Raw genomic sequence first — 24,439 nt, forward strand, 5'->3', positions numbered from 1 at the left:
ATCTGAATCCATTCACGAATATTTTTTAACCAAGAAACTTGTTTTCTACCTACACCTCTACAGCCCTCTATTTTACCTCTTAAAAATAGAGTTCACTGGCTGTTCAAGTTTTAGTACGTGGATATGATTTTGAAGGATGTTAACCACAGGTGGTGCGCACATACATGTACATAAAAATATTTGGAAAAACATTATTATATTAATGAAAACTTAGTAAAAGATGTAGTTGATTTTCTTTGTCATTGAATGTACCGATTTTAACACGGTGGATGACGAATTTGGAGATATACGGTTTTTCCTGTTAACATATTGATGTTTGTATATTTAATGGTATTAAAATATCAAAATAAAAAAAAATGGAGTTAGTGGATTTTCCAGTACGTCCACGATATATTTGTAGCTCTGAATATTTCAATAATGGAACAATCGATTCTAGTAGTTTTGTAGACTCAGTGTAAATTATATATATTCTTTCAATTTGTCCATTCCAAAAATAAATAGATTTACATAGTAATGAATTGAGTTTAAATATACCCTATTCCACGAACATACGCCTGTTTTGGATTACTTCGACAACGAATATTTTACTGTGCAAAATAAGAAGAACGAAAGTAAATTGCAAATTACATTGTTATTTATTGGAATAATTATTAGCGCCATTTACTTTCGTACTTCTTATGTTGTACAGTAAAATATTCGTTGTCGAAGTAATCCAAAACAGGCGTATGTTCGTGGAATGAATGGCCCATATTTTGGAAGTCACTTGTAGAATTTGACACTGTTTTGGAATATCGATAGAAATACCGGTCGGGGACAAGGCTAAACTACAATAGAATTATTAATAAATCTATTCAGGTGGTTAATATGTAATGGGATGTATAATATCTATCAGTCCATGGTAAAAATAGAAACAGGCCAAACTTGTCTATTATACAGGTTTATCAATACTTCCGTACACATGCTGAAGGAAGAAAAATACTTATATAAAGAATCCAGGAACTCGTCTGTTTTCTCGCACATATCAACCGACAATTTAATTATTCCACTTGTTGTCTATTTATAATAGACTAGGGCGGATCTGTAAAAAATCGTCTACATTTGGATGTGTTGGTATTCTGATATTTTTAGCAAAAAGTTGTTTTTTTTTCAATTTTCGGATCATTATTCGTTTAGGCCTGCTTTTTGGTGCTGTGGACTGGAAGTGTCCTATATTACATTACAATCTTCATCTCGAATAAAACCCATGGAGTTAACAGATAGATTTAATTTTAAATCCATTGTTTAAAACATAAAAAAATATATTGAATATCCTTCTTCTTCTTATTCTTCCTCTTCCTGTTTACTTAATAGGCTCGCACCTGTTCCATCTGAGGATGCCTCCTCATCAGATATCCAGGTTGTCACTCCATGTCCTTGGCCTTCCTATACTCCTTCGGCCGTTTGGTGATCTACCTCGTGCTCTCTTTACCAGACTTCCTTCTTCCATTCTGATTATATGGTTATACCATTCTTTTTTTTGTTTTCAGTGTCCAGTCATTTAAGTTCTCTATATTACAGCTTTGCCTGAAGTCTGTGCTACGTTGTCTGTCCCATAATGATTTTCTTGTAATATCTCGGACTATTTTCATGTCACACGTTTCCAGCAGTCTTTTTGTCCTTTTTTTGGCCCTAAGGTAAAACCCACACAGCCAGATACAAATTTTGTAAAAGAGAATACAAGAATTTAACACAAGGATGACACTCTCTCAGGGCATTTTATATACGATCAAAGGTAGGCCTCGGATAGATGTGGTATATATACATTAAGGAAAGACATAAGGTAGCAGCAAAAGGTATTGGTAAATTTGTATTTTTGTTGTTCTGACGAAATAAATTTCTTTTCTCTGTAACCCTCCGTTAGTCGTGCGGTCTACAATCGTAAACCACTCTCCTTTAAGTGGTCGCCAATTGCAGAAAACTGCACATACGCCCCATCCTGCTTAGTAGCTGTCACTAATACTTCCAACTTACTCTTCAATTTGCTAAACGCCCCCGATCTGTTTGCACTATTTTTTTACTATTATTCAAAGAGCACCGGTCTACAATCGTAGACCGCGCGACTAAGTGCGTTCCAGTTTTTATTTGTATATATAAAGCTAATATGTAGCCTATATATATATATATATATATATATATATATATATATATATATATATATAAAGTTAATTGTGCATATAAAGCTAATAACATAAATGAAAATGATAAAGGCAGTTTTTGTTTTTATTTGATTCAGAGTTGGATCACCATCTCCATTTAGCTATTTCAGCATCTACACCGAGAGAAAAAAATTCTTGACATAAAGAAACTTTATTAATATTTAAGAAAGATCGACTTGGCATATTGCCTAAGAAATATATCTTTGTATGTAAGATATAATTTTATAAAATATTTCAAGTAAATTCTACTATAGCCAAAGAAATATATCTTAAACATGATTCAACCATCACTTTCTGGCAAACTTCAAACCCATTTTTCAGAAAGAAATTACACTTGATGTTAATTAATTTTATTAGTTATAAAAATATATTTTCTACATATTACAAAACTATTCTTTCTGAGCAATAATATTTCTTAGTAAGGAATATTATTATTTTACTATTAATAATTAATGTATTTAATGTTAAGAAATATATTTCGCAGAGATAAACGTATATTTAGAGTTAAGTTAATATTTCTTGAAAATAAAGTGATATTACATACGGCGAAATAAATCATTGTGTTAAGGTAGAATCATTATTTTATTAATAAAACAAGATATAAAACGTTATTATTACATACAAATATTTTCTCCACTCTTAAACCACTGGATTCTACACAACAATAAAAGGATGGAGAGGCAAATCTAACTTCCTCAAATTTTCCTTCTTTTGTTAATAGCACTTTATATATCAGCATTTCACTAAAACAAAATCGTTATGTAGAAAGAGTAAACTTTAATAAACTTTTTTTATATATTTTATATATTTATTTTGACAAGTTTAGGAAATACAAAAAAAAACGAATACACGGCCCCACAAAAGAACTATTAATACTAATAATAATCAATCATATTTAGTTCAACCATGGCATTATTTAACCTACACCTTTGTTTATTTTTTTCTTTTTGTTAATGAAATATTAATTATTTATCTGTATAATATTAAGTCACACAATAAACATTGTTTAGCTAAAACAAGAGGGAAAATTCAACCAATGTAAAACATTGAAGCAGACATAATAATATGTAATTTTCTTAATTTTTATAATCTAAAAGAGACAGCATACCTAATCATTAAGAAATTTTATTACGGGAAAGTATTATTAGTTTACATCTAAGTCATTTAATACATATTAACTAATTCACGGTTTTCGGCAATAACATTTCTTAAACATAAACATATATTTCTTTTAGACTAACTGATTTCTTTATCTCAAATAAATTAACAGAACACATTCTCAGCGTTGCACCCGCCATGTTTGATATAGCGTTGTATTGTCTATTTTTATAGAAGACGATACATTCAAGAAACCTATTATAGTTGATACATAAGTATACACATTTTTAAAAAGGTACTTACATGTATGAAGTTCTACCATTTCTGGAAGGCCCCGCAGTTGGTTAATAACTCCTTTCTTAATATTGTTCTGAAGCTACATATTATATCATTCTGTCCCAGCTTTAAATTGTGGCACATTTTCCAGTTAGAATAATAAGCTCCTTTATTTCAGAGTCGTCCATCATTATAAGTACCTAAAAAGCATATAAAGATACTATTATGTTTCTTTTTTAACCATTGGGATACGCAACAATATTATTATTACACCTTAAATTACTCAATTTACTTTTATTAGTTTTATTTAATACCTAGAATGTACGTACCTTCAAAATATCCGTTAATTTTTAAAGAACACCAATAAATAAACATCCATCTATATGAACATGAACATATCACGCCATCTTGACAAACACTGACGACTAAGGGCCAATTTCTCATATCGAGTTCAACTCCAGTTTAACCTGAACTTCTAGTAAACGTCAGTTTAAAGTCAAAATCGTCTTTCTCAATTCACGTTCAACCGACGGCGGTTTAAACTTGAACGATGCTTTAACGGTGGAATTCGGCCGTTCAAAGATTTCAGAACTCAGTTCAGATGATTTCATGGACTACGCATGCGTTGTATTAACACGAAACGCTGTCATAATATAAATATATCCTATTTTATTATATTAAGCCTAACGATAAACGATAACATTTTTTTTTGTTTTTATAATATTTATTTATAATTATTAAAATGACTATTTGACTATAAATACTTAAATTTAACTTTATTCAAAAACAGCATAAAAAGGTAGTTCAAAATGGCGACAGTTTTTTACCTTTTGCCATCTATTGGCTTTTGTCGAAAGCTGTAGAACGCGCACTGACATGAACGTGCAATGAGAAATGCATTCCAAGCAAAAACAAAGATCACGGCTGAACCTGGTTCAACTGAACCATAGATTACCGCAGGTATGAGAAATCGACCCTTAATCATAAATAGTTAATCTGCTCAATTCTTTTGTGGAAGAAAATATCTTTGCAAGTAACATTTCGGCATTAATGACAAAGTTTTTATTTTATAACCACAGTTACTACAGAGGGTATTTCTGAATAATTATTTCTTGTGGTTTAAAATATTTATTTCATTGCAAGAAAATTTCTTGTTCACAAATATAAATATGGATTAACTCAACATTATATTTCTTATACTACAAAATATTTGTAGTTTTCAATTTAAGAAATAAAAACTTTAGGATAAGAAAATTAAATATAACCTTAATGCATTTCTTAGTATTGAAGCAATTATCTGTAAGAAATTATTAAGTTGTGTTTAAAAAACTCGTTTCTTTATATGTGAACCGGTTTGTTTTAGTTAATAGGATATGTTAACTTTTAAGAATTATTGCTCAAAGAAATCGGTGTTTTAGCAGAAAAGAAATTGTTCTCTCGGTGATATGCATGCTCAGTGAAGCTATTTGGTCACAACTCTGAAACAAATATTAACAATCCTGCCTATTTAAGGGAAAACATCGCGATGCAATGTTTCCACCTTTTGAGACGCAAAACAGCGACATCTCTCGTAATACGAGGAAGACGAAAAGCCCTAGATACAAAGTTTGCTACTTTTATACAATTAGAATAATTGAAATAAAAATAATAAACAATATTTTAAATCCAAGACTTTTTAATAAATGAAAATGTTTCAAGAAGTGACTTCATTGAAAACTTAGCATGGGAACTAATCAAACCGCAAATTGAATACGGATACCTATATCCTATACCTTCCCTGCTAAGAGAACTTAGACGACAAGCTCGCGTACTACTCGGAGTTCAAGAAGTCGTACCCCCTCCCCCTAATATTCCAACAAATTACGTGAGACGATGTTGTATTTGTGCATGAATTTGCAATATGTCAAAAAGAAGGGGATGCCAAAGATGTAACAAATTTGCATTCAAGGATCATTTTGGGGATATTTGCACTGAATGTTTGACGGACTAAAATTGTGCCACATTGACCATTTAATAGTTTTGTTCTTCTTTTACTTTTCAGTTCTATTCTTTATTATTCATCGCTATTGGTCATTCTATAAGCTCAAAGATAAAAAATATTTGTGTTTTTTACTAAATTGAGTTTATTTTTTTGACCATTTTCATTAACTTGCGAATAAAGACCCAAAAAATCATGACCTCGTTTTTAATTTTACCACTGTCAAAATGAGACAATCCAAGGAACAAAACATATCTAATATCAAAGTACGGACATAAATAAATATGTTATTAACCGTTAATTTGTTAATTTGGTCAAAATCCGGTATTATACGACAAAAAACTATTGGTCTACAATCGTAGAATTCGCGACTAAGCTCGTCAGAAATAACGCTGCGCCTAACGTAGGATTAAAGCAAAAAGATACATTATGTTATATGGCCTTCTAATGTACAACTGTAGAAGTTTTCTGAGCAGCTCATTGGATTGAGCCCTATATTTTAGGCAATCAAAAAAGATGTAGTCCAGGTCACCGATTTTATTACAAACTTCGCAAAGATCACTCTCAAGTATTTTAATTTTATGTAAGTGTGCCATGTGTAACATGCGTGACCAGATATCATTCTACTAATAGTGGTTGTGCTTTTGCGATTGTAATCGTACTTATTGAACCAAGGTTTTTTCCTCAATTTGGTTTCTAGTCTGGTGTAACGTGTTGGATTTGTAAAGGTGTATTCTTGCCACAGTAGGACCATTTTCTCATCATTTTATGTTTTGATATGTTTATTTGTTCATCTGTAGTTAATTCGCAATTTATCTGTTCCTTCATTTCTATGCTTTCTTTGGCAATTGTATCTGCAATTTCATTGTTTGTTATTCCTACGTGTGCTTAACCCAGAAGAATTTTATTTTTTTTGCCCTTGTAGTGTCAGGTCTTGTTTCCGCAGTGTAAATCATAATTGGCCTAGCTACTGTCCTATAAATCTTCGTCGTTGTTTCTGTGTGTTTAAGACATCCTGCTATTCTGTTGGCTTTGTTTATTTGTTGGTCAACTTTCGAACTTTTTTGCTGTTATATTAAATTGGAATAAAAGTCTCTGAAGATCATCTTAACTCTCTGCAATAAGTATAGCATCATCTGCATAGCATACTATAGTGGTAATTTTCCCCCCATTCTGTACGCTATACCTACTCAGATTTTTGACTTTATGAATAATTTTATCCATGATGAGGTTAAACAGCAGCGGGTTCAATGAGTCTCCTTAACGTGTGCCTCTTTCCACTAGTATCGGCTGTGTTAGTTTGTTATTAATTCTGGCCTGTATGTCATTTCTCCTGTATATGTTTTCGATAGTCTTGATAATATCTGATGGTATGTCTCGTTTATATTACATATGAGTTACGTCATTCATCTCTACACGGTCGAATTCCTTTTGTAGATCTATGAAGAAGCAGTAAGCCAGGACGTTGTATTCTAGTGATTTTTCCATGACTTGCCTGACAACAAAAACTGTATCGTTACAGGATCGTCCGGGTCTCAAGCCTTGTTGTTCATCTACTAGATCTATTTCGTGGGTGATTTTGGTGGATATGACTTTTGTGGTCAATTTCAGAGCGGTACTGAGCAGGTTTATTTCTCTGCAGTTTTCGGGTACCGTTTTATTACCCTAAAGATCGTTATGCTAGTGCGTCAGCTGTTAAGTATTGTACGTCCCGAAAGAATTTTTTGTACAAGTATCCTTAGTTGTTCAGTTAATGTGTTTCCACCGTCATTCAGCATTTTGTTTGGAATCTTGGCCGTTTTTCAGTTTTTCTAATGCTTTAGTAATTTCCTTCGTTGTAACAAGGTAAGGTCTGATCTTCGTCTGTTGAGTAAGATAGGAGGTCCTGGTATCGACATCTTTTTTGTTGGTTTCTTGAATATTAATTTTAGTTAAATTTAATTATGAAAGTACCAAAGCTGGTAAGTCAGCTTGGCTCATAATAATTTGGAGCTCATAATATACATATGTAAATATACAGGGTGTTAGTAAATAAGTATGAAACATTTTAAGGGCTAATTCTACATGAAAAATTAATACCAGTTTGTTCTATAAACATATGTCCGCAAATGCTTAGTTTCGGAAATACGGGGTGTTGACATTTTTATTTCAAACTGCCAATTTATTTATTGCTCTAAGACCAGTTGAGTTATGAAAATGAAATTTGGTGAGTTTTAATAGGCAGTTATTACGAATTTTTTGACATACAATTTAGAATTTTGTATTCATCATTGGCGCGCCTACGGGCAATGGTCTGAATTTTTTTAAAGAAAAAAATAGTACGCCACTAAGATATTTCGAATTAAAAATTATTTTTAAATTCCACGTCTAATTTATGATAAAAAACCTTTCTTTTCTTTTTTTCATATGATGCACCGTTCTTATGCAGAAAAATAAAACATATTGGCGCGTATTTTTCATTTCTTAATACATCATCAAGAACTATCCCATATAATAATACTAAACTAGAAAAATAACAGAAAATATTACTAATAAGATTTTAACTAGGTGCAAAGCTGCAAGAAATGTTCAAAATGATCTCCTATACAGATAACAGAAGAATTTTATATTCATCATTGGCGCGCGTACGGGTTATGGTCTTAATTTTTTGAAGAAAAAATAGTACTCCACTGAGATATGTCAAACTAAAAATCATTTTTGAATTACTCGTTCAATTTACGACAAAAAATATTTCTTTCCTTTTTTTATACGAGGCGCCGTTTTTATACAAAAAAATAAAACATCTTAACGCTTACCAAGTATTTGAGGTAGTTTCCATATGCATAGAAACTTAGTTCAAATGCTTTGTAAACGTTAAGATGTTTAATTTTTTTACATAAAAACGGCGTCGCATATGAAAAAAGGGCAAGAAAGATTTTTTGTCGTCAATTAAACGAGGAATTCAAAAATGATTTTTAGTTTGACATATCTCAGTAGCGTACTATTTTTTTCTTCAAAAAATTCAGACCATTACCCGTACGCGCGCCAATGATGAATATAAAATTCTTCTGTTACCTGTAAAGGAGATCATTTTAAACATTTCTTGCAGCTTTGCACCTAGTTAAAATGGTATTAGTAATATTTTCTGTTATTGTTCTAGTTTAGTATTATTATATTGGATAGTTCTTGATGATGTATTAAGAAATGAAAAATATGCGCGAAGATGTTTTATTTTTTTGCATAAAAACGGTGCATCATATGAAAAAAGGCAAGAAAGGTTTTTTATCATAAATTAGACGTGGAATTTAAAAAAAAAATTTCTAATTCGAAATATCTCAGTGGCGTACTATTTTTTTCTTTAAAATAATTCAGACCATTGCCCGTAGGCGCGCCAATGATGAATACAAAATTCTTAATTGTATGTCATAAAATTCATAATAACTGCCTCTTAAAACTCACCAAATTTCATTTTCATAGCTTAACTGGTCTTAGAGCAATACATAAATTGGCAGTTTGAAATAAAAATTTCAACACCCCGTATCTCCGTAACTAAACATTTGCGGACATATGTTTATAGAGCCAACTGGCATTAATTTTTCATGTAGAATTAGCCCTTAAAAATTTTCATACTTATTTACTAACACCCTGTATAAATAAAAACAACAAAGTTTAGTTTGGAACGTGCTACAAAAAATTTTGAACATGTCTGAATTTCAAAATGTTTATCTTAAAGAGGCATACAACATTTTTCACATGTATCAGTTTATGTACCTTTTATTCAAAAAGTAATTGTTAAATATTTTACGTTTCAGAACTTAGAGAACACCATCTCCAATCCAATGGCGACGACTTAGTGGCATGAAATCGATATTTTTTTCAATATTTATTATACTAACAGCAGTTGTTGGCCTTTTAATAAACGGATATGTGTTGATGATAATAATTTTAACGAAACAGGTAAGTTGATCTAGTAATATTAAATAATATAAAATTTATATTCTTTGACCTGGCGAATTCATCAAAATTTTAAAACTGTTAAAATTATGGTGAATTCGCCAAGTCAAAGAATGCAATTTATTGTATTTTAAAAATGTTTGTTTTTTTTGTTTTCACATGACATCAAAAAATTCAGACGTTGTTGAGTTTAAGAATTGGAGGCCCCATTTTTACAAAAAAAAAAAACCTTTCCTTAGGTGGGAAGAGGTGTCAAAAGTGACCAGAAATTAAATTTTCAGATTTCAAGTTACATCTACTTTGTTTTCTCCTCAAGTGAGCCAAGAATTGTAGCAGTGTTGAGTTTAGTGACGGATTCTTCTTCTTATGGTGCCTTATTCTTAAGGGTGTTGGCCATTACATTTGCCCATTTAATCTTATTTGAAGTCGTCCTGAATAGTTCTATGGAGGTCATATTGGTCCATTGTCGTAGGTTTTTAAGCCAAGAATTGCGTCTTCTTCCTGGTCCTCTTTTGCAGAGCACCCGCTACCATATGTGCAAAGTGTGCAATGCACACGGGCGTCATCTTATAGGGGCGCCAAAACCCAGGGTCAACAATTGCAAAAAAAATTTGCAAAAAAAAAAGACAAAAAACAAAAATTAATTTTAAAACAGAAGTTGAGACATTAAATAGGATTAGGTATAAATACACACGAAATTTTATTAGTATATCATCCAGTTACTGACGATTCCTATTGCGAGAACATGTTAGAAGTCAGGCGATGGTTTCTTGATTTTTCCTGTTCAGACATGAATAATGCCTGGGGCGCTATAAAAGCGATGCATCTTCAGAGCAGAGGCGTTTTTAAACTGGTCAGTTCACTGGACCGTGCAACGAGTGCATAAAAACAAGTAATTAAGTAATCCAACCAATCATTTCAAGAATTTGAAGAAAAATTTCCACCGTTACAAACGGTCCAGGAGGAAAAATTTAAACCAAAACTGTTGGGCTGTGAACACCGGGATGAGACCCGTTATTATCCAAAAATCGTCTTTAAAATTAGTTTTTTCTTAAAAGTTATAGATCAAACTTTAAGCTTTCTAAAAAAACCGAGTTTGACTTATTAAACGAGTATGATAATATTTTCTGATTTTTTAGGGACGTATACAAAGTGACAGCGATCTTTAAAACGTTGTTCTTTTCTTGAAGAACGACTGGCAGATCAGGATAATAAGGATAAATATAGACTCTAACGATTTGTTTGATGAAATTAAAGCGTTAAAGTTGTTTTCATTACCTAATGAAACTGACACCTTAAGAGCGTAGGCGCAAAATTTTGGGATAATGCTTTTTAAATGCATTAATTTTTTTCAAATCCTGTGAAAATTAATACCTAAGTATTTTTGAAAAATTTAAACGCAGAATGAAAGATTACATTATTACCGAGGGCCGAAAGTCCCTGAAAACTTCTATAATGTTTAGGTATATTAATGTTACAAGGGTGAAAAAGAAGAGAAAATTTAGTGTGATTTTTAATAATAAATATATCTTACTTTAATTAATATAATCTTACTCTAACTATAATTAACTATACTTTCGTCGTCTCTTGTGATTATATATTGTAAAATCCGGAGATATGGGATGCAGCCAGAAAGCAGTTTATTAACGAAAAGTCTTGGATTTAAAATATTGTTTATTATATTTTTATTTCAATTATTCTAATTGTTTAAAAGGTAGTAAACTTTGCATCTGGGGCTTTTCGTTGTTTTCCTCGTAATACGAGAGATGTCGCTGAATTGCGTCTCAGAGGTGGGTTCATTGCATTGCGATGGTTTGCCTTAAATTGGCAGAATTGTTTGTATTTCCTTCAGAGTTGAGACTTCTGAGCTTCACCGATGAGGCATAAGGATGCTGAAATAGCTATATGGAGATGGTGGTCCAACTCTGAATCAAATATAAACAAAACCTGCCTTGATTTTTTTATCTTTTTTCATTTTTACTCAGTTTAGAAACTGTCTTTCGGTCCTTTTCCTTGACGAAGGGAAGGTAAATGCGTGGCCTAAGCGTCCTCTATTTGCTTTCTCCTACTTTCGTCGTCTCTTGTGATTATATATTGTAATATCCGGAGATATGGGATGCAGCCAGAAAGCAGTTTATTAACGAAAAATGTTGGATTTAAAATATTGTTTATTATATTTTTATTTCAATTATTCTAATTGTTTAAAAGGTAGTAAACTTTGCATCTGGGGCTTTTCGTTGTTTTCCTCGTAATACGAGAGATGTCGCTGAATTGCGTCTCAGAGGTGGGTTCATTGCATTGCGATAGTTTGCCCTTAATTGGCAGAATTGTTTGTATTTCCTTCAGAGTTGAGACTTCTGAGCTTCACCGATGAGGCATAAGGATGCTGAAATAGCTATATGGAGATGGTGGTCCAACTCTGAATCAAATATAAACAAAACCTGCCTTGATTTTTTCATCTTTTTTCATTTTTACTCAGTTTAGAAACTGTCTTTCGGTCCTTTTCCTTGACGAAGGGAAGGTAAATGCGTGGCCTAAGCGTCCTCTATTTGCTTTCTCCTACTTTCGTCGTCTCTTGTGATTATATATTGTAATATCCGGAGATATGGGATGCAGCCAGAAAGCAGTTTATTAACGAAAAATGTTGGATTTAAAATATTGTTTATTATATTTTTATTTCAATTATTCTAATTGTTTAAAAGGTAGTAAACTTTGCATCTGGGGCTTTTCGTTGTTTTCCTCGTAATACGAGAGATGTCGCTGAATTGCGTCTCAGAGGTGGGTTCATTGCATTGCGATGGTTTGCCCTTAATTGGCAGAATTGTTTGTATTTCCTTCAGAGTTGAGACTTCTGAGCTTCACCGATGAGGCATAAGGATGCTGAAATAGCTATATGGAGATGGTGGTCCAACTCTGAATCAAATATAAACAAAACCTGCCTTGATCTTTTTTACCTTTTTTAATAAATATATCATTCAAAAGAAATTTTTGTTTGTTCTAAGGGACTTTCGGTCTTCGGTAATAATGTAATCTTTCATTCTGCGTTTAATTTTTCAAAAATATTTATTAGTTTTTTCAGGATTCCAAAAAAATGAATGCATTTAAAAAGAATTGGCTCGAAATTTTGCGCCTACGCTCGTAATTATTTTACAATATACCTATATTTAAAAACAATTTAATCTTCACCCTTCCAAACGTAACCCTTTCATTAAGAATTCTTTTGACATTGCCCGTATCTGTACCTTCTGGTGCGCGATGTTTTTCAAAGTTTCAATCATTAAAAATTATTTAAGATCGACAATACTTCAATAAAAATTGTCTGGGCTAACAATATTAGCAATTAAAGAAGAAATTTTTAAAGGTACAATATTTAGCGATGAAATTAATGAATTAAAACAAGACAAAGTCTCGGAAGATATCGCTGCTACAATAGTTAAGTATTTTTTTTTTCTATTGCACCTAGCTATCATTTTTGATTTTATAACGAAGTTACCTTGGTATTTTTATCAGAAGTATCTGCATATTTTTTAAATATTTTAAGTATACGTATAGAAAGTAGTACCTACTAAGGGTATATGCGCAAAATGTCGCTTGTTAAAATGTTCAATGTGTTTTAAATGTATTCATTTTTTTCATATCATGAGAAAGCTAATAAATATTTTTGAAAAATATAAACGTAGAATGAAAGATTACATTACTGAGGGCCGAAAGTCCGTGGAAACTTCTATAACGTTTATTTTAATAAGTTGCAGGGGTGAAAATAAACGAAAAAATTTAGTGTGATTTTTAATTGCAAATATTTCCTTTAAAAAAACATATATTTTTAAATTTAAGTTTAAATTTTTCAAAAATACTTATTAGTTTTCTCAGGATTCGAAAAAATGAATACATTTAAAACACGTTGAAAATTTGGCAGGCGACATTTTGCGCCTTTCCTCTTAATATGTAGGTAGACATTAGGCAAAATTTCTGTTATTTGTTCCTAAAAAAGAGGTGTTTTTTAGTTTTAGGTTATTTTCTAATATTTTTAAACAACGTGTCTGTACCCCATTAGTTTAGTAAATACTTTAAATGGGTGTGAACAAGATTTATTTTGATATAATTTTATTCTGTTTGATTCATTTACATATTTTAGTCTACAAATAATTATGACTTATAAAGTTCAGTTTTTTTGCTTTATTTTAAGGAGCTTTACTTTCAAAAAAATAAATAAAAAACATGAACTAAAAAGGGGCGCCAAAATCCTTTTTTGCACACAGGCTCCAGCAACTCTTACGGGGGCCATGCTCTTTTGGACCAATTTGTGATTTATCTGTTGCTTTTAATCACACAGGTCTCCCCCATTCTGGCTAAGTAGACAAATGCCATACAGCCAGTTACAACTTGCTATGCTTATGTGGTTAGTCTATTCTTTTTCTAATTTAGTGCCCATTCGTTTATATACTGTGTACGTTATAGTTTCTTCTAATGTCTTCTCTTCTCTTTGGATCTCTCAGTGTAGTTCTTCCCACTGTAATTTTTGAGAAGACTTCAGGAAGAAGTGGTACTAATCTGACTTGACAGTGACAAGTGTGACCTTGCCGAAACGTCGTCAAAAAAGGTTGTTCCAAAAACCAAAATTTTTCAACGCGGGGTCAAACATGAAAATCGACAGACCTCACATAATATAGTCCCCGTGGAAACTCCAAATCCTAAAAAAAGTAATTGTTGACTCGTTTGGAAAGAACAATAATAAATTTTGGTGGATTGGAGTTAATAAAAGAGGCTGTTAAAAGAATATTTTTTATTGCTAGAACTTTCAAATGTGTTTACACTTCGTTCCAAGAACTACAGTAAAAAGTATCAAATAAAGTGAACCAAATTAGAAGTGTAAAAAATTAAATCACCAGATCAAATTAGATTGAGTAATAAAAACTCCTGCATTAAACAAATTAAATAAGTTAAAATTTAGTTAGGGGGTTGGCGCAAAATTTCTACTCAAGTGCTTTTTAAATGAATTCATTTTTTTTTTCGAATTCCGAGAAAAGTAAAAATATTTTTGAATAATTTAAACGCAGATTGAAAGATTAGATTATTAGCGAGGGCCGGAAATCCCTTAAAATAAAGGTTTTTTGAATGAGATATTTGAAATTAAAAATCACACTAAAGTTTTTCTTTTCTTTTCACCCCTGTAGCTTATTAAAATAAACATTATTGAAGTTTTCAGGAGCTTTCGGCCCTCGGTAATAACGTAGTCTTTCATTCTGTGTTTAAATTTTTCAAAAATACTTATTAGTTTTATTATTATTATTATTATTATTATTATAAAACAAATAAGGGCAGAGGAGCGAGCTCCTATTATGCCCAAAAACAAAGAAAAATATCTTATACAACTAGTACAAATTAAGAATGAAGTTACAATTAAAAAACATCAAATAAAAAATACTGAAACAATAAACAATGCCTGCCTAAAACAATGCAGTCCTTAAATCTCCTATAATGCTCAAAATAAAGAAAAATAGCGTTGTAAAACTAATAAAAATTATAAAGATTACAATTAAAAACATCAAATAAAATTCTGAAACAATAAATAATGCCGTCCTAAAATAACTTAGTCCTGCAAAGAAAATAAAGAGGAATCAAGTCGATTTTTAAAAATATTTACACTAGTTGCCGATATGGTGTCTTGATCTAAGTTATTCCAAATATTAAATATTCTGTTTGGTAAAAAGTTCATCCTGGATCTTGTTGTCGTTTGTTCCCTCTTTAATTTGTATCGATGGCCTCTTAATCGTTCGTCTTGATTTAGCGTAAATATCGTGTTAAGGTTTCCAAAATTATATTTTAAAATGCGGAAGGACATGATTAGGTCCCCTCGAAGACGTCGATGTTCAAATGTTGTTAGATGAGCCAATGAGAGTCTATCTTCATAATTGGGTCTTACGCGGCCAAATGCCAGTCTTGTGGCTTTACGTTGAACATTTTCCAGTAAGGCTTTATCGCGACTGAGATCTGGACTCCATACTGGTCCGGCAAACTCAAGAATTGGTCTGACGTATATAGAGTAAAGTTTACTCATCGAGGTTAAAGATATTCGTGTAAAACATTTATGGATTAAAAACAGTTTCGAGTTTGCGCGTTTACACACCGACACTATATGGTCAGACCAATTTAAGTTACTGTTAACTATTACTCCAAGATCTTTGTGGGAGGTTACTGACTCTATGGGATGTCCATTAATAAAGTACGGTAGTAATGGGTTATTATTGCCAATATGTAGTATGACGCATTTTTCAATGTTCAGTGGAAGTAACCACTCTGAGGACCATTTGAATATTGCGTCAAGGTCAGTTTGAAGAACATGTTGGTCAGTAATTGGATTCACATATAATTTAGTATCATCCGCGTAAATGGAAACCTTACTGGATACAACGAGAGGAAGATCACTAGTGTAGATACAAAATAGTAGTGGTCCAAGTACTGATCCTTGTGGAACTCCGCTCTTGACTGGTTTATCTACTGAATAAGCTTCCCCAACACGAACTCGGAAGTACCTGTCGGATAAAAAATTTTGAATCCAAATGTTTAATTTTCCGCGGATACCATAGTGATCCAATTTAGCTAGTAATCGTCGTTTGGGAACACGATCGAAAGCTTTGGAGAAGTCTAAATAGACTACATCAACAGTTTTTTTTTTTTTTTTTTTTTTTCTAAGGGTTCGAAAAAAAATGAATACATTTAAAGAGTATTAACCGAAATTTTGCTCCTAACCATTTAACAAAACCTTTTGTAAGCGAAATTTTGATAGAATCATGATCAATAAATTAGTATAATCTAAGAATTAATATAATATACCTAATAGAACCAATAGAAGAAAAAGAAATACAAAAATTGTTAATGTCATGAAAGCCAACCTTGAGAGACAAGCAGATTATACATAATTTGGCTTTACCGATGGAGGAGATGAAGCGATAAAGATCTGGATAACTACACTTGCACCACCTACAAGCTGAAAATCTATATACACTTGACCACAGCTTAAATATCCATAAGAAATTTAAGAAAATCGCTAGTATCCTCAATAAGAAACAAGTAACTGGTACACATAACGAACAATATGAACTAACAATGGACCCACATGATATACTTAATACTTGGACAATGTACACAGCTAATTTATTCAACGATCACAGAGCACAAAAGCCATCAAAATTGGGAGACCATTTTAATAGATCAAGTACAAAACTTTAAAGCTGAATTTATATACTGTACATGTTACCAAACTATTAAAAGTTATAAAGCGCCAGGACCAGATGATATGTATACAGAAACAATGAAGTTCCTTAATGAAGAAAATCTATACATTATTGTGAAGCCGACTTCAGGAGCATACACACACAACAAACACTTTTAATTAAATAGCAATTTGAATGACATTTTGACACCTGGCTACTAACTTTTAATAGTGTTTTCCCTGAAATAGTCCTAAAAACTTATATGGTTCTTTTCATGAGCATTTTTCAGTGCATCACAAATGATAGAAAAAAAGGATAGTCCGTAACAAATACACATTTATAACATTTATTCTAACATGACATTTTAGTTAAATCTGACAGTTGTCACATTTTATTTGCAATTTGGTATAAAAACAAATCAATTGTGTTTATTGCATTTATAAAATGGTATTTTCTTTAATTTGTATAGTCTTATAAATTGTACAGATTAATTTTTTTTTCTATAGAATAATATAATATTATTTAATATTATATTATTAGCGCCATCTATTGACAACCAGGTTTTGGTCATTTATTTGTTTATTTATATGCGACGTATATATAAGGCAATGAGACTTTAAGCATGAAAAAACCTTTGGGATTGAGGGACCAACATGCAAATTAAGGCCTGGCATAGAAAGGATTAAAATCAGCGTTTTCGTACACCTCTTGTATAAAGCACAGCTGGTCAATTTTCTGCGGATCGCCTGCGATTGCTGACACTTCCAGATAAGCAACGCGCTTGCTCAAAGTCTTGTAGCGGCAGTAAGGCCCAGATAGTTGGTCTCACCATTCCTTGCAGGGTTGGCCGTTTTCTCTACAAAAAGTACGGCTCAAGAAAATAGGTTGATGTAGTTTCCTCTTTGAGGTTTTGTTCATCCTAGATAGAAGCTGTTCACCTGGAAGTGTCAGCATTCGCAAGGCGATCCGCAGAAAATTGACCTGCCGTGCTTTACACAGCAGGTGTACGATAACGCTGATTTTAACGTACATACAATCGACGAATACAACACTTTTCACGTCATATGTGGCATTTCTTGTATTGCATCATAACATGCAGTAGTTCCTAAGCAATCCATTCCTCGGATAAAAAAACCCGCGCCTGAGGTTTATGGAAGTCAGGGAGCTGTTCAACTTATTCATTTTAAAAGGACAAAACCTCAAGGTTTATCAGAAATCAAGATAACAGATCCGAAAGAAATGTTTACACCAACTGAAACTGTGACTCCATCTGTGCCTAATCTTCTGTGGCTCTAAGGGAAAATCAGAGACATTTCCGGCCTCTTAGGACGGAATGGAAGCTGTCACAAGAGACATACCATACCTATGAACTAAAATTTATTATTTGTACAGAAAACTAGGAGAAATTTATCAAATGACAGCATTCTAATAAAAAATAAAGTTTTGGAATGTAAAAAGTGGGTTTTGCCGAGACCGTTAAAAATTGGCAATTTCCAACTTGTACTTTAGACCGAACGGTTAGTCTGAAAAAAAATTAAATAGTGATATTTGTAGATAATTTTAATTACTTTAATTTCTGTTAGCAGACCATTTACTAAAAGTTATTATTTTCGAGATTTGAGCAAAAAAGCGGAAAAAAGCTGAAATTTTTCGCTTTTTTCGCGATTTTTTCAATGTTCCGGCAAGAAATTTTGTCCCCAAACCTCACATTCGGATTCAGCAGCCCAAAATCCATATATAATGAAAGAAATTAGAACTACCCCAAAACTTTCCCAGTCAAAACACAATTTTATTGAATCAAATATATTTATAAATTTTTAGGTTAAATCTGCAAACCAAATTCTCCTTCTTCACTTAGGCACTATAGAAGTATGCATAGGAGTACTATTCTTAGTATTTTTTATACCAGGAGCGAATGATAAGGAGTGGCCGTCGGCTGGAGCCCCGTGCATAGTCTATGGTTTTTTCTTTACCTTACTTCAACCTTTAGCCCTTTGGACGATCTGCGGATTAAATTGTGACAGATTCTACATTATATCTGTCCCGTTGCATTATAATAGAATAATTACTTCCAAGAAGGTAAATTGTAGAAGATAGTGCATGATATGAATAATAATTGTTTTTTTTATAAATGATTGTACTGTATGGGATACTTATTCCTTCCTTCTTTTGGGTGGTTTTCCAATCCAAAATAATTATAAAGATATCACCTGTCTTGTGAAAAATTTATACAATTGTTTGTTTTTTTTTAACACAACTTTATATAAAATAAAGTATTCTAACTACAACACGTTTAAGTTTTTTTTTGTTACTTTTGTCATATATGTTCAAATTGTTGTTCATCAATAAACTCTACATTACCAATGCGTATTCACTGCCGGAAAGTCAACTATACACCAAATACATGCACATAACCAAATTGTAGAGAATGCACTAGAATATAATAATAAAAATGTTTATTAGCTTTCATGAATACAAAATATTTTTAAGCAACAAATCTTAACTAATAAACAGAAATGTCCACAGAAGTAACACCAGTGCAAGCACTGGTTGCTTGTAGCTTGTATGTTGAGTTGCTTGTATGTAGAAGTACAATATACTTTATGGAATATTATACAATACAATATTATACAACAATAGGACAAAAAATGTAATTAAAACTGCATAAAAATAAAAACATATAATATATTTAAACATTCAACTAAATAGACCTACTTATTTACAATATACTTTCTTATGGACCCATATTACATCAAATTAAAAAAATTCAATTTAATTTAATTAACCGCTGTAATATTTTTTTTTACTCAAGTGGAGATTTTTAATATGTTTTATTAATATTTTCTTAAAAATATATAACGAAGGACTTTCCTTGATTATATTTGGAAGGCTGCTGTAAAGCCTAGGGCTTAAATAAGAGTGTGCCCTTTGTCCGATAGTTCGATGAGCTCGTGGGACTTCATACTGGTTCGCATTTCTGGTGCTGTATTTATGATTGTGTGATGTTAGCTGTTTATTATTTTTGTATTGCATTATGTTAGAATTTTCACAGTAAAGTTGTTGAATAGTCATTACTTGGGCTTCCTGATATAACATATTACTAGATTACTTCTGGAGAGTATACACTTTAGAATTCGTTTAATCATTACCTCAAGGGGATTAAGATAAGTGTCTGGCATTGATCCCCATACTAGTAATCCATAGATGACTTTCGACCAATGCGTGGTAAAGTGTTATTTTATGTTTTAAGTCTATGATGTTTTTAGTTGACGAAATTTATATAAAACATACCTTAGTTTTTTTAATAAATAGTTTACGTGGTCCTTCCATCGTAGATGTTTATCTATAAAGACTCCCAAGTATTTAATAGTGTCTACTCGAGTTATTTTTTCGGTATCATTTAGAGTGAGGTTTTGAAATATGGGTTGGGTTGACTCATAATTTGAAAAAGGAATAAAAAATGTTTTTTTTTTAATTTATAGATAATAACTTATGGTCAAACCAATCCTTAATTATTTCTAGATCAGTTTCTACTTCTGTTTTTAAAGTTTCCCAAGATTCTCCTCTATAAAATATGGCTGTGTCATCTGCAAAAGTAATAATTTCTCCTGATGTTTTTAAGTTAAATAAACTATTCAAATAAATAATAAATAGTACTGGTCCAAGGACTGTACTCTGAGGTACACCATACTCTATTTCTTTATAACCGCTATATTCATTTTCCACTTTTACAAATTGCTTCCGATTTGTGAGGTAGTTTTTAAATAATTCAATACAATTTCCTCTAATACCAAGGTTTTCGAGAGTCGTGAGAAGAAGTTTATGACTGACCGTATCGAAAGCCTTGGCTAGATCCAGAAAAACTGTAAGACATGGTTTAGTTGCATCCAGTGTTTCGTACAGAGGGTTGGTTAATGTTAAAATTGCATCTTGGGTGTTTTTTTGCTCTCTGAATCCAAATTGCTTATTAGAAAGAATATTAAATTTTTCTAGATAACTAGTTAATCTTCGTTTTAAAACTTTCTCAAATATTTTACTGAAATTTGTTAATAATGTTACCGGCCGGATAGTTTCCAGGGTTGGTTTTTTCCCCCGACTTGTAGATTGGAATTACCACCGATACTTTAAATTCTGCTGGAAACTCACCTGTTTTTATGCATACTTTAAATATATGTGCTAGGGGTTCAGCTATGTATTTTTTCACGTTCTTAATTGTTTCTGATTTAACATTGTCTATTTCTGGTGTTTTACCATTTTTTAGCTGTCGGCCAGCATTTGTTGGTCTAAGAAACATAGATGTGTTGAGTTTTTCCTCTTTCACTGGATTTGGTATATTTGCATTGATTTTACATGCAAGATTCCTGCCAACATCTACAAAAGTATTATTAAAGAGATTGGCTATTTGTTTTGCTTCGATGACTACATCACCATCTGCATTTATCATAGTATTTATTGTGTTAGATTTTTTAGTATTACATAGTTTGTTCATAGTTGTCCACAGTCCTTTTGGGTTGTTTTTATTTTTATTTATTTGACATTTGTAATAATTTTCTTTGGCTTCTTTGATTAAAGTGTTCGTACTGTTTCTGTATTGAGTTCTTGGCTTTCAGGATTATTTTTAAGTCGTTTAAGAACTTTTATCTAAACATGACTGAAATATTTCTATAAATCCTTTTGCAGCCATTCTACCATTGTTTGCAAGGTACACTTCATCCCAGGAAGTTTCTGCTAAAATTTTATCCAATTTAGTATTATTTACATGCGTTCTATATTTTATTTTATACTCATTTTTTCCTGCTTTTGCGCTAAAGATTATTTGCACCATTGTTGTAAAGTGATCAGTGATATTAGTTCGAATTACCAGCGGTATTATATTGTTGAGGTCACCATGCAAATTTCTTATAAAGATATGGTCGAGGCAAGTTTTCAAATTTCCTTGTACTCTAGTAGGGGCATTTATTGTTGATTGATATCCAAATTCACCAAGAATATCCAAGTACTCGTTAGATATATCAGTCAACCCTAGAATAACAATATTTATATCTCCAGCTATGATTTTAAATTCCGACTGTTCTGCGTCATTTTCACTGAGATATGTATGAAGGTTTTCAAGAAAATTTCTAACGTTGATAGATGGTGACCTACCTATACAAAGCATGAACTAAAACGGAATTGTTATGGACTAGTAGTTTTAGCTTAATTGCATATGATCCATTGATTTCTATAATACTGTGAGAGTGATATATTTTAGATTCTATAAAAATGCTAATACGCCATCGGACTGGTTGAGAGCACCTTCATTATATATAGTAATATATCCATCCAGTGCAAAAAAGTCAATATTGGGAATATTCCAAGTTTCTGTAAAAATAATGCAGTCAAAAGTTATGTCAATCGGTTCCATAAATATTAAAAACTCATCCATGTTTTTAGAGATACTTCTGATGTTGTTATGTACCACTTTAAGATTATGTGAAGATTCGTTAATTTGAAATATTTCGTTAATTTCTTTTGGTAAATTTAAGATATATGTATCAATTTGATTTATTGAGAAGTCGCTTATAAAAGGGCCCATAACAATATATTACCTACTATTTTTTTTTATATTAAATCTAAAATATTTGTTTTCCTTCTTTTTACCTAATTAAATTAAAATTTAAAAAACAAATAGAAAATAAAATGATCTACAGAGGCTTAATATTATTGTTTGTTATTACAGACCTTGTCTTGCTTCTAATTTGCAACGCAGCAGTAGTTGGTTACTGCAGAAACCCCTTTCAGCTGTTACTTTTTGGAAGAAGTGGAAGAAGCTGATTTATTTCTGGTTTTTTGGTCTTGCTGGCGAGTAAATGGTTTACTTGTAAATTTCGAAGACGTGGGTGTTCCGTTTGGGTTATCTCTTCCGTCCGGTTTATCCTTGTGGTTCTTTGGTACCTCTGGAATATGTTTAGTAGGTTCTTCAAAGGTTTTTGCTTCAGTTGTTGGCGTAGCAGGAGCACTATTTGTAAATCTTTCGTTATTTTCTTCTATATCTATTAAATCTTCTGCTGTATAGATTTTATTATTTACATAGAGTTTGCCTCTTTTATGTAGCTGTTTTCTCTCTTGTCTTGTTTGGCCAGTAATAAATGTTTCCGCAATGTTTTGGCTTCTATTTGTTGTTTCTAAGTTAGCACTGATGAAATAAATATACCCGGTTTTTCTTTTAATTTAAGAGAGTTCTTTAGAATTTCAACTTTCATCCAATAATTTACTAAATCTATTAGTAAAGGGCTATTTGGTTTTTTTCCCAACGTGTAAAAGTTGTTTATGTCTGATGGTTTGGTTTCAATTTCCACTAAAGACAATATATGTGCGCAAATATCTTTTACAGTAAGTTGATTTCCAGTTATATGTAGTCCGAAAAGCAATATCTACCATTAATCTCGTTTCTGCAGCTTCTATTGCATTCTTTATCTCGACTCTGTTTCTTTTAATTTCATTTAGCACCTCATTTAATGTCATACAGTTTTCGGTCTCTCCCATTATTTTATTAATATTATTTATTTGTAGTGTGTGGTCACTTTTATTTTTTGTGTATGTATAAGTATTATTTCTAACAAAAAACTTTTTGTGATGTACAAAAAGTTGCCTTATTTTAAGGTTTGTTGTTTTACTATTTCAATTTATAATGAAGTAAGTACATATATAGGAAATTTCCGGTTATATCTCTATTATACAAAGTATTTTTCTGGTTTTTTGTAAATCATGCTCTTATTTGTACTTGTCGAAATAGTAATTCATATTTTTACAATTTAATTATAATGTGTACATACCCGAAAAAGGTTGTTATTTGGGAGAGACACAAGTAACTGCTACCTTTACGAACTCACACACATAATTTACTACATATCCTTTACTACATATAATATAGATACACATCATATTTTCGTTTTAGTTCAAAACCTCCGATGAAAGTGTTAAAAAAGCTGTACTATATAATGAAATGGTATACTTTGGGATCCCTGATAGAAGCTAGGACAAATAATCCCCGGACAAATAATCCCGGACAAAAAATCCCCACAAATTATCCCCGGACAAAAAATCCCCACAAAAAATCCCGGACAAATAATCCCCACAAATTTTTTTGGAAATAATATCCCCTCAAAAAATCCCAGAAAAAACATCCCCAAGAAATATTTGCTGCCGAATGAATAGTTGTCTAAAACTTTTCCCGAAATTTTACCAAATTTCGAATTTCAATTCCATGCTGAAAACTTCAAAAATTTACATGACAAAAGAGTGAGTTTTTTCAAAAATCGTGGAAGATATGGGGAATGAGCTAAGGCCCCGTTCTCATGACAGACGCTTGATAACGCGCGTTTTGATAGCGTGCGATTACAACTACATATATTTTACTTGAGACTGTTCACATGCCAACGCGCGTTTTAATGACCTAAAACGCGCGCTAGCATGTGAACGATCTTAAATAAAATGTATGTAGTTGTAATCGAGCGTTATCAAAACGCGCGTTATCAAGCGTCTGCCATGAGAACGGGGCCTTAGCTCATTCCCCATATCTTCCACGATTTTCCAAAAAACTCACTCTTTTGTCATGTAAATTTTTGAAGTTTTCAGCATGGAGTTGAAATTCGAAATTTGGTAAAATTTCGGGAAAAGTTTTAGAGAACTATTCATTCGGCAGCAAATATTTCTTGGGGATTTTTGTCCGGGATTTTTTGTGGGGATATTTTATCCCAAAAAAT

At 31.8% G+C, this 24,439-nt stretch overlaps 1 protein-coding gene across 2 annotated transcripts in view; it reads left to right on the forward strand.

Moving 5' to 3' along the window:
* LOC114332516 (trace amine-associated receptor 4-like) overlaps positions 1 to 24,439 on the forward strand; it is a 237,650-nt gene that overhangs the window by 153,063 nt on the left and 60,148 nt on the right. The window contains exons 2-3 of one of the 2 annotated variants that reach the window (XM_028282327.2): positions 9,339 to 9,483; positions 18,516 to 18,773. In XM_028282327.2, coding sequence (XP_028138128.1) covers positions 9,385 to 9,483; positions 18,516 to 18,773 — 357 coding nt within the window. In that variant the 5' untranslated portion in view covers positions 9,339 to 9,384. The remainder of the gene's footprint in view (positions 1 to 9,338; positions 9,484 to 18,515; positions 18,774 to 24,439) is intronic. The other variant, XM_028282335.2, reaches the window with a different exon arrangement.

The sequence above is a fragment of the Diabrotica virgifera genome, chromosome 5, assembly GCF_917563875.1.
Source record: "Diabrotica virgifera virgifera chromosome 5, PGI_DIABVI_V3a".
NCBI classification, from domain to species: Eukaryota; Metazoa; Arthropoda; class Insecta; order Coleoptera; family Chrysomelidae; genus Diabrotica; species Diabrotica virgifera.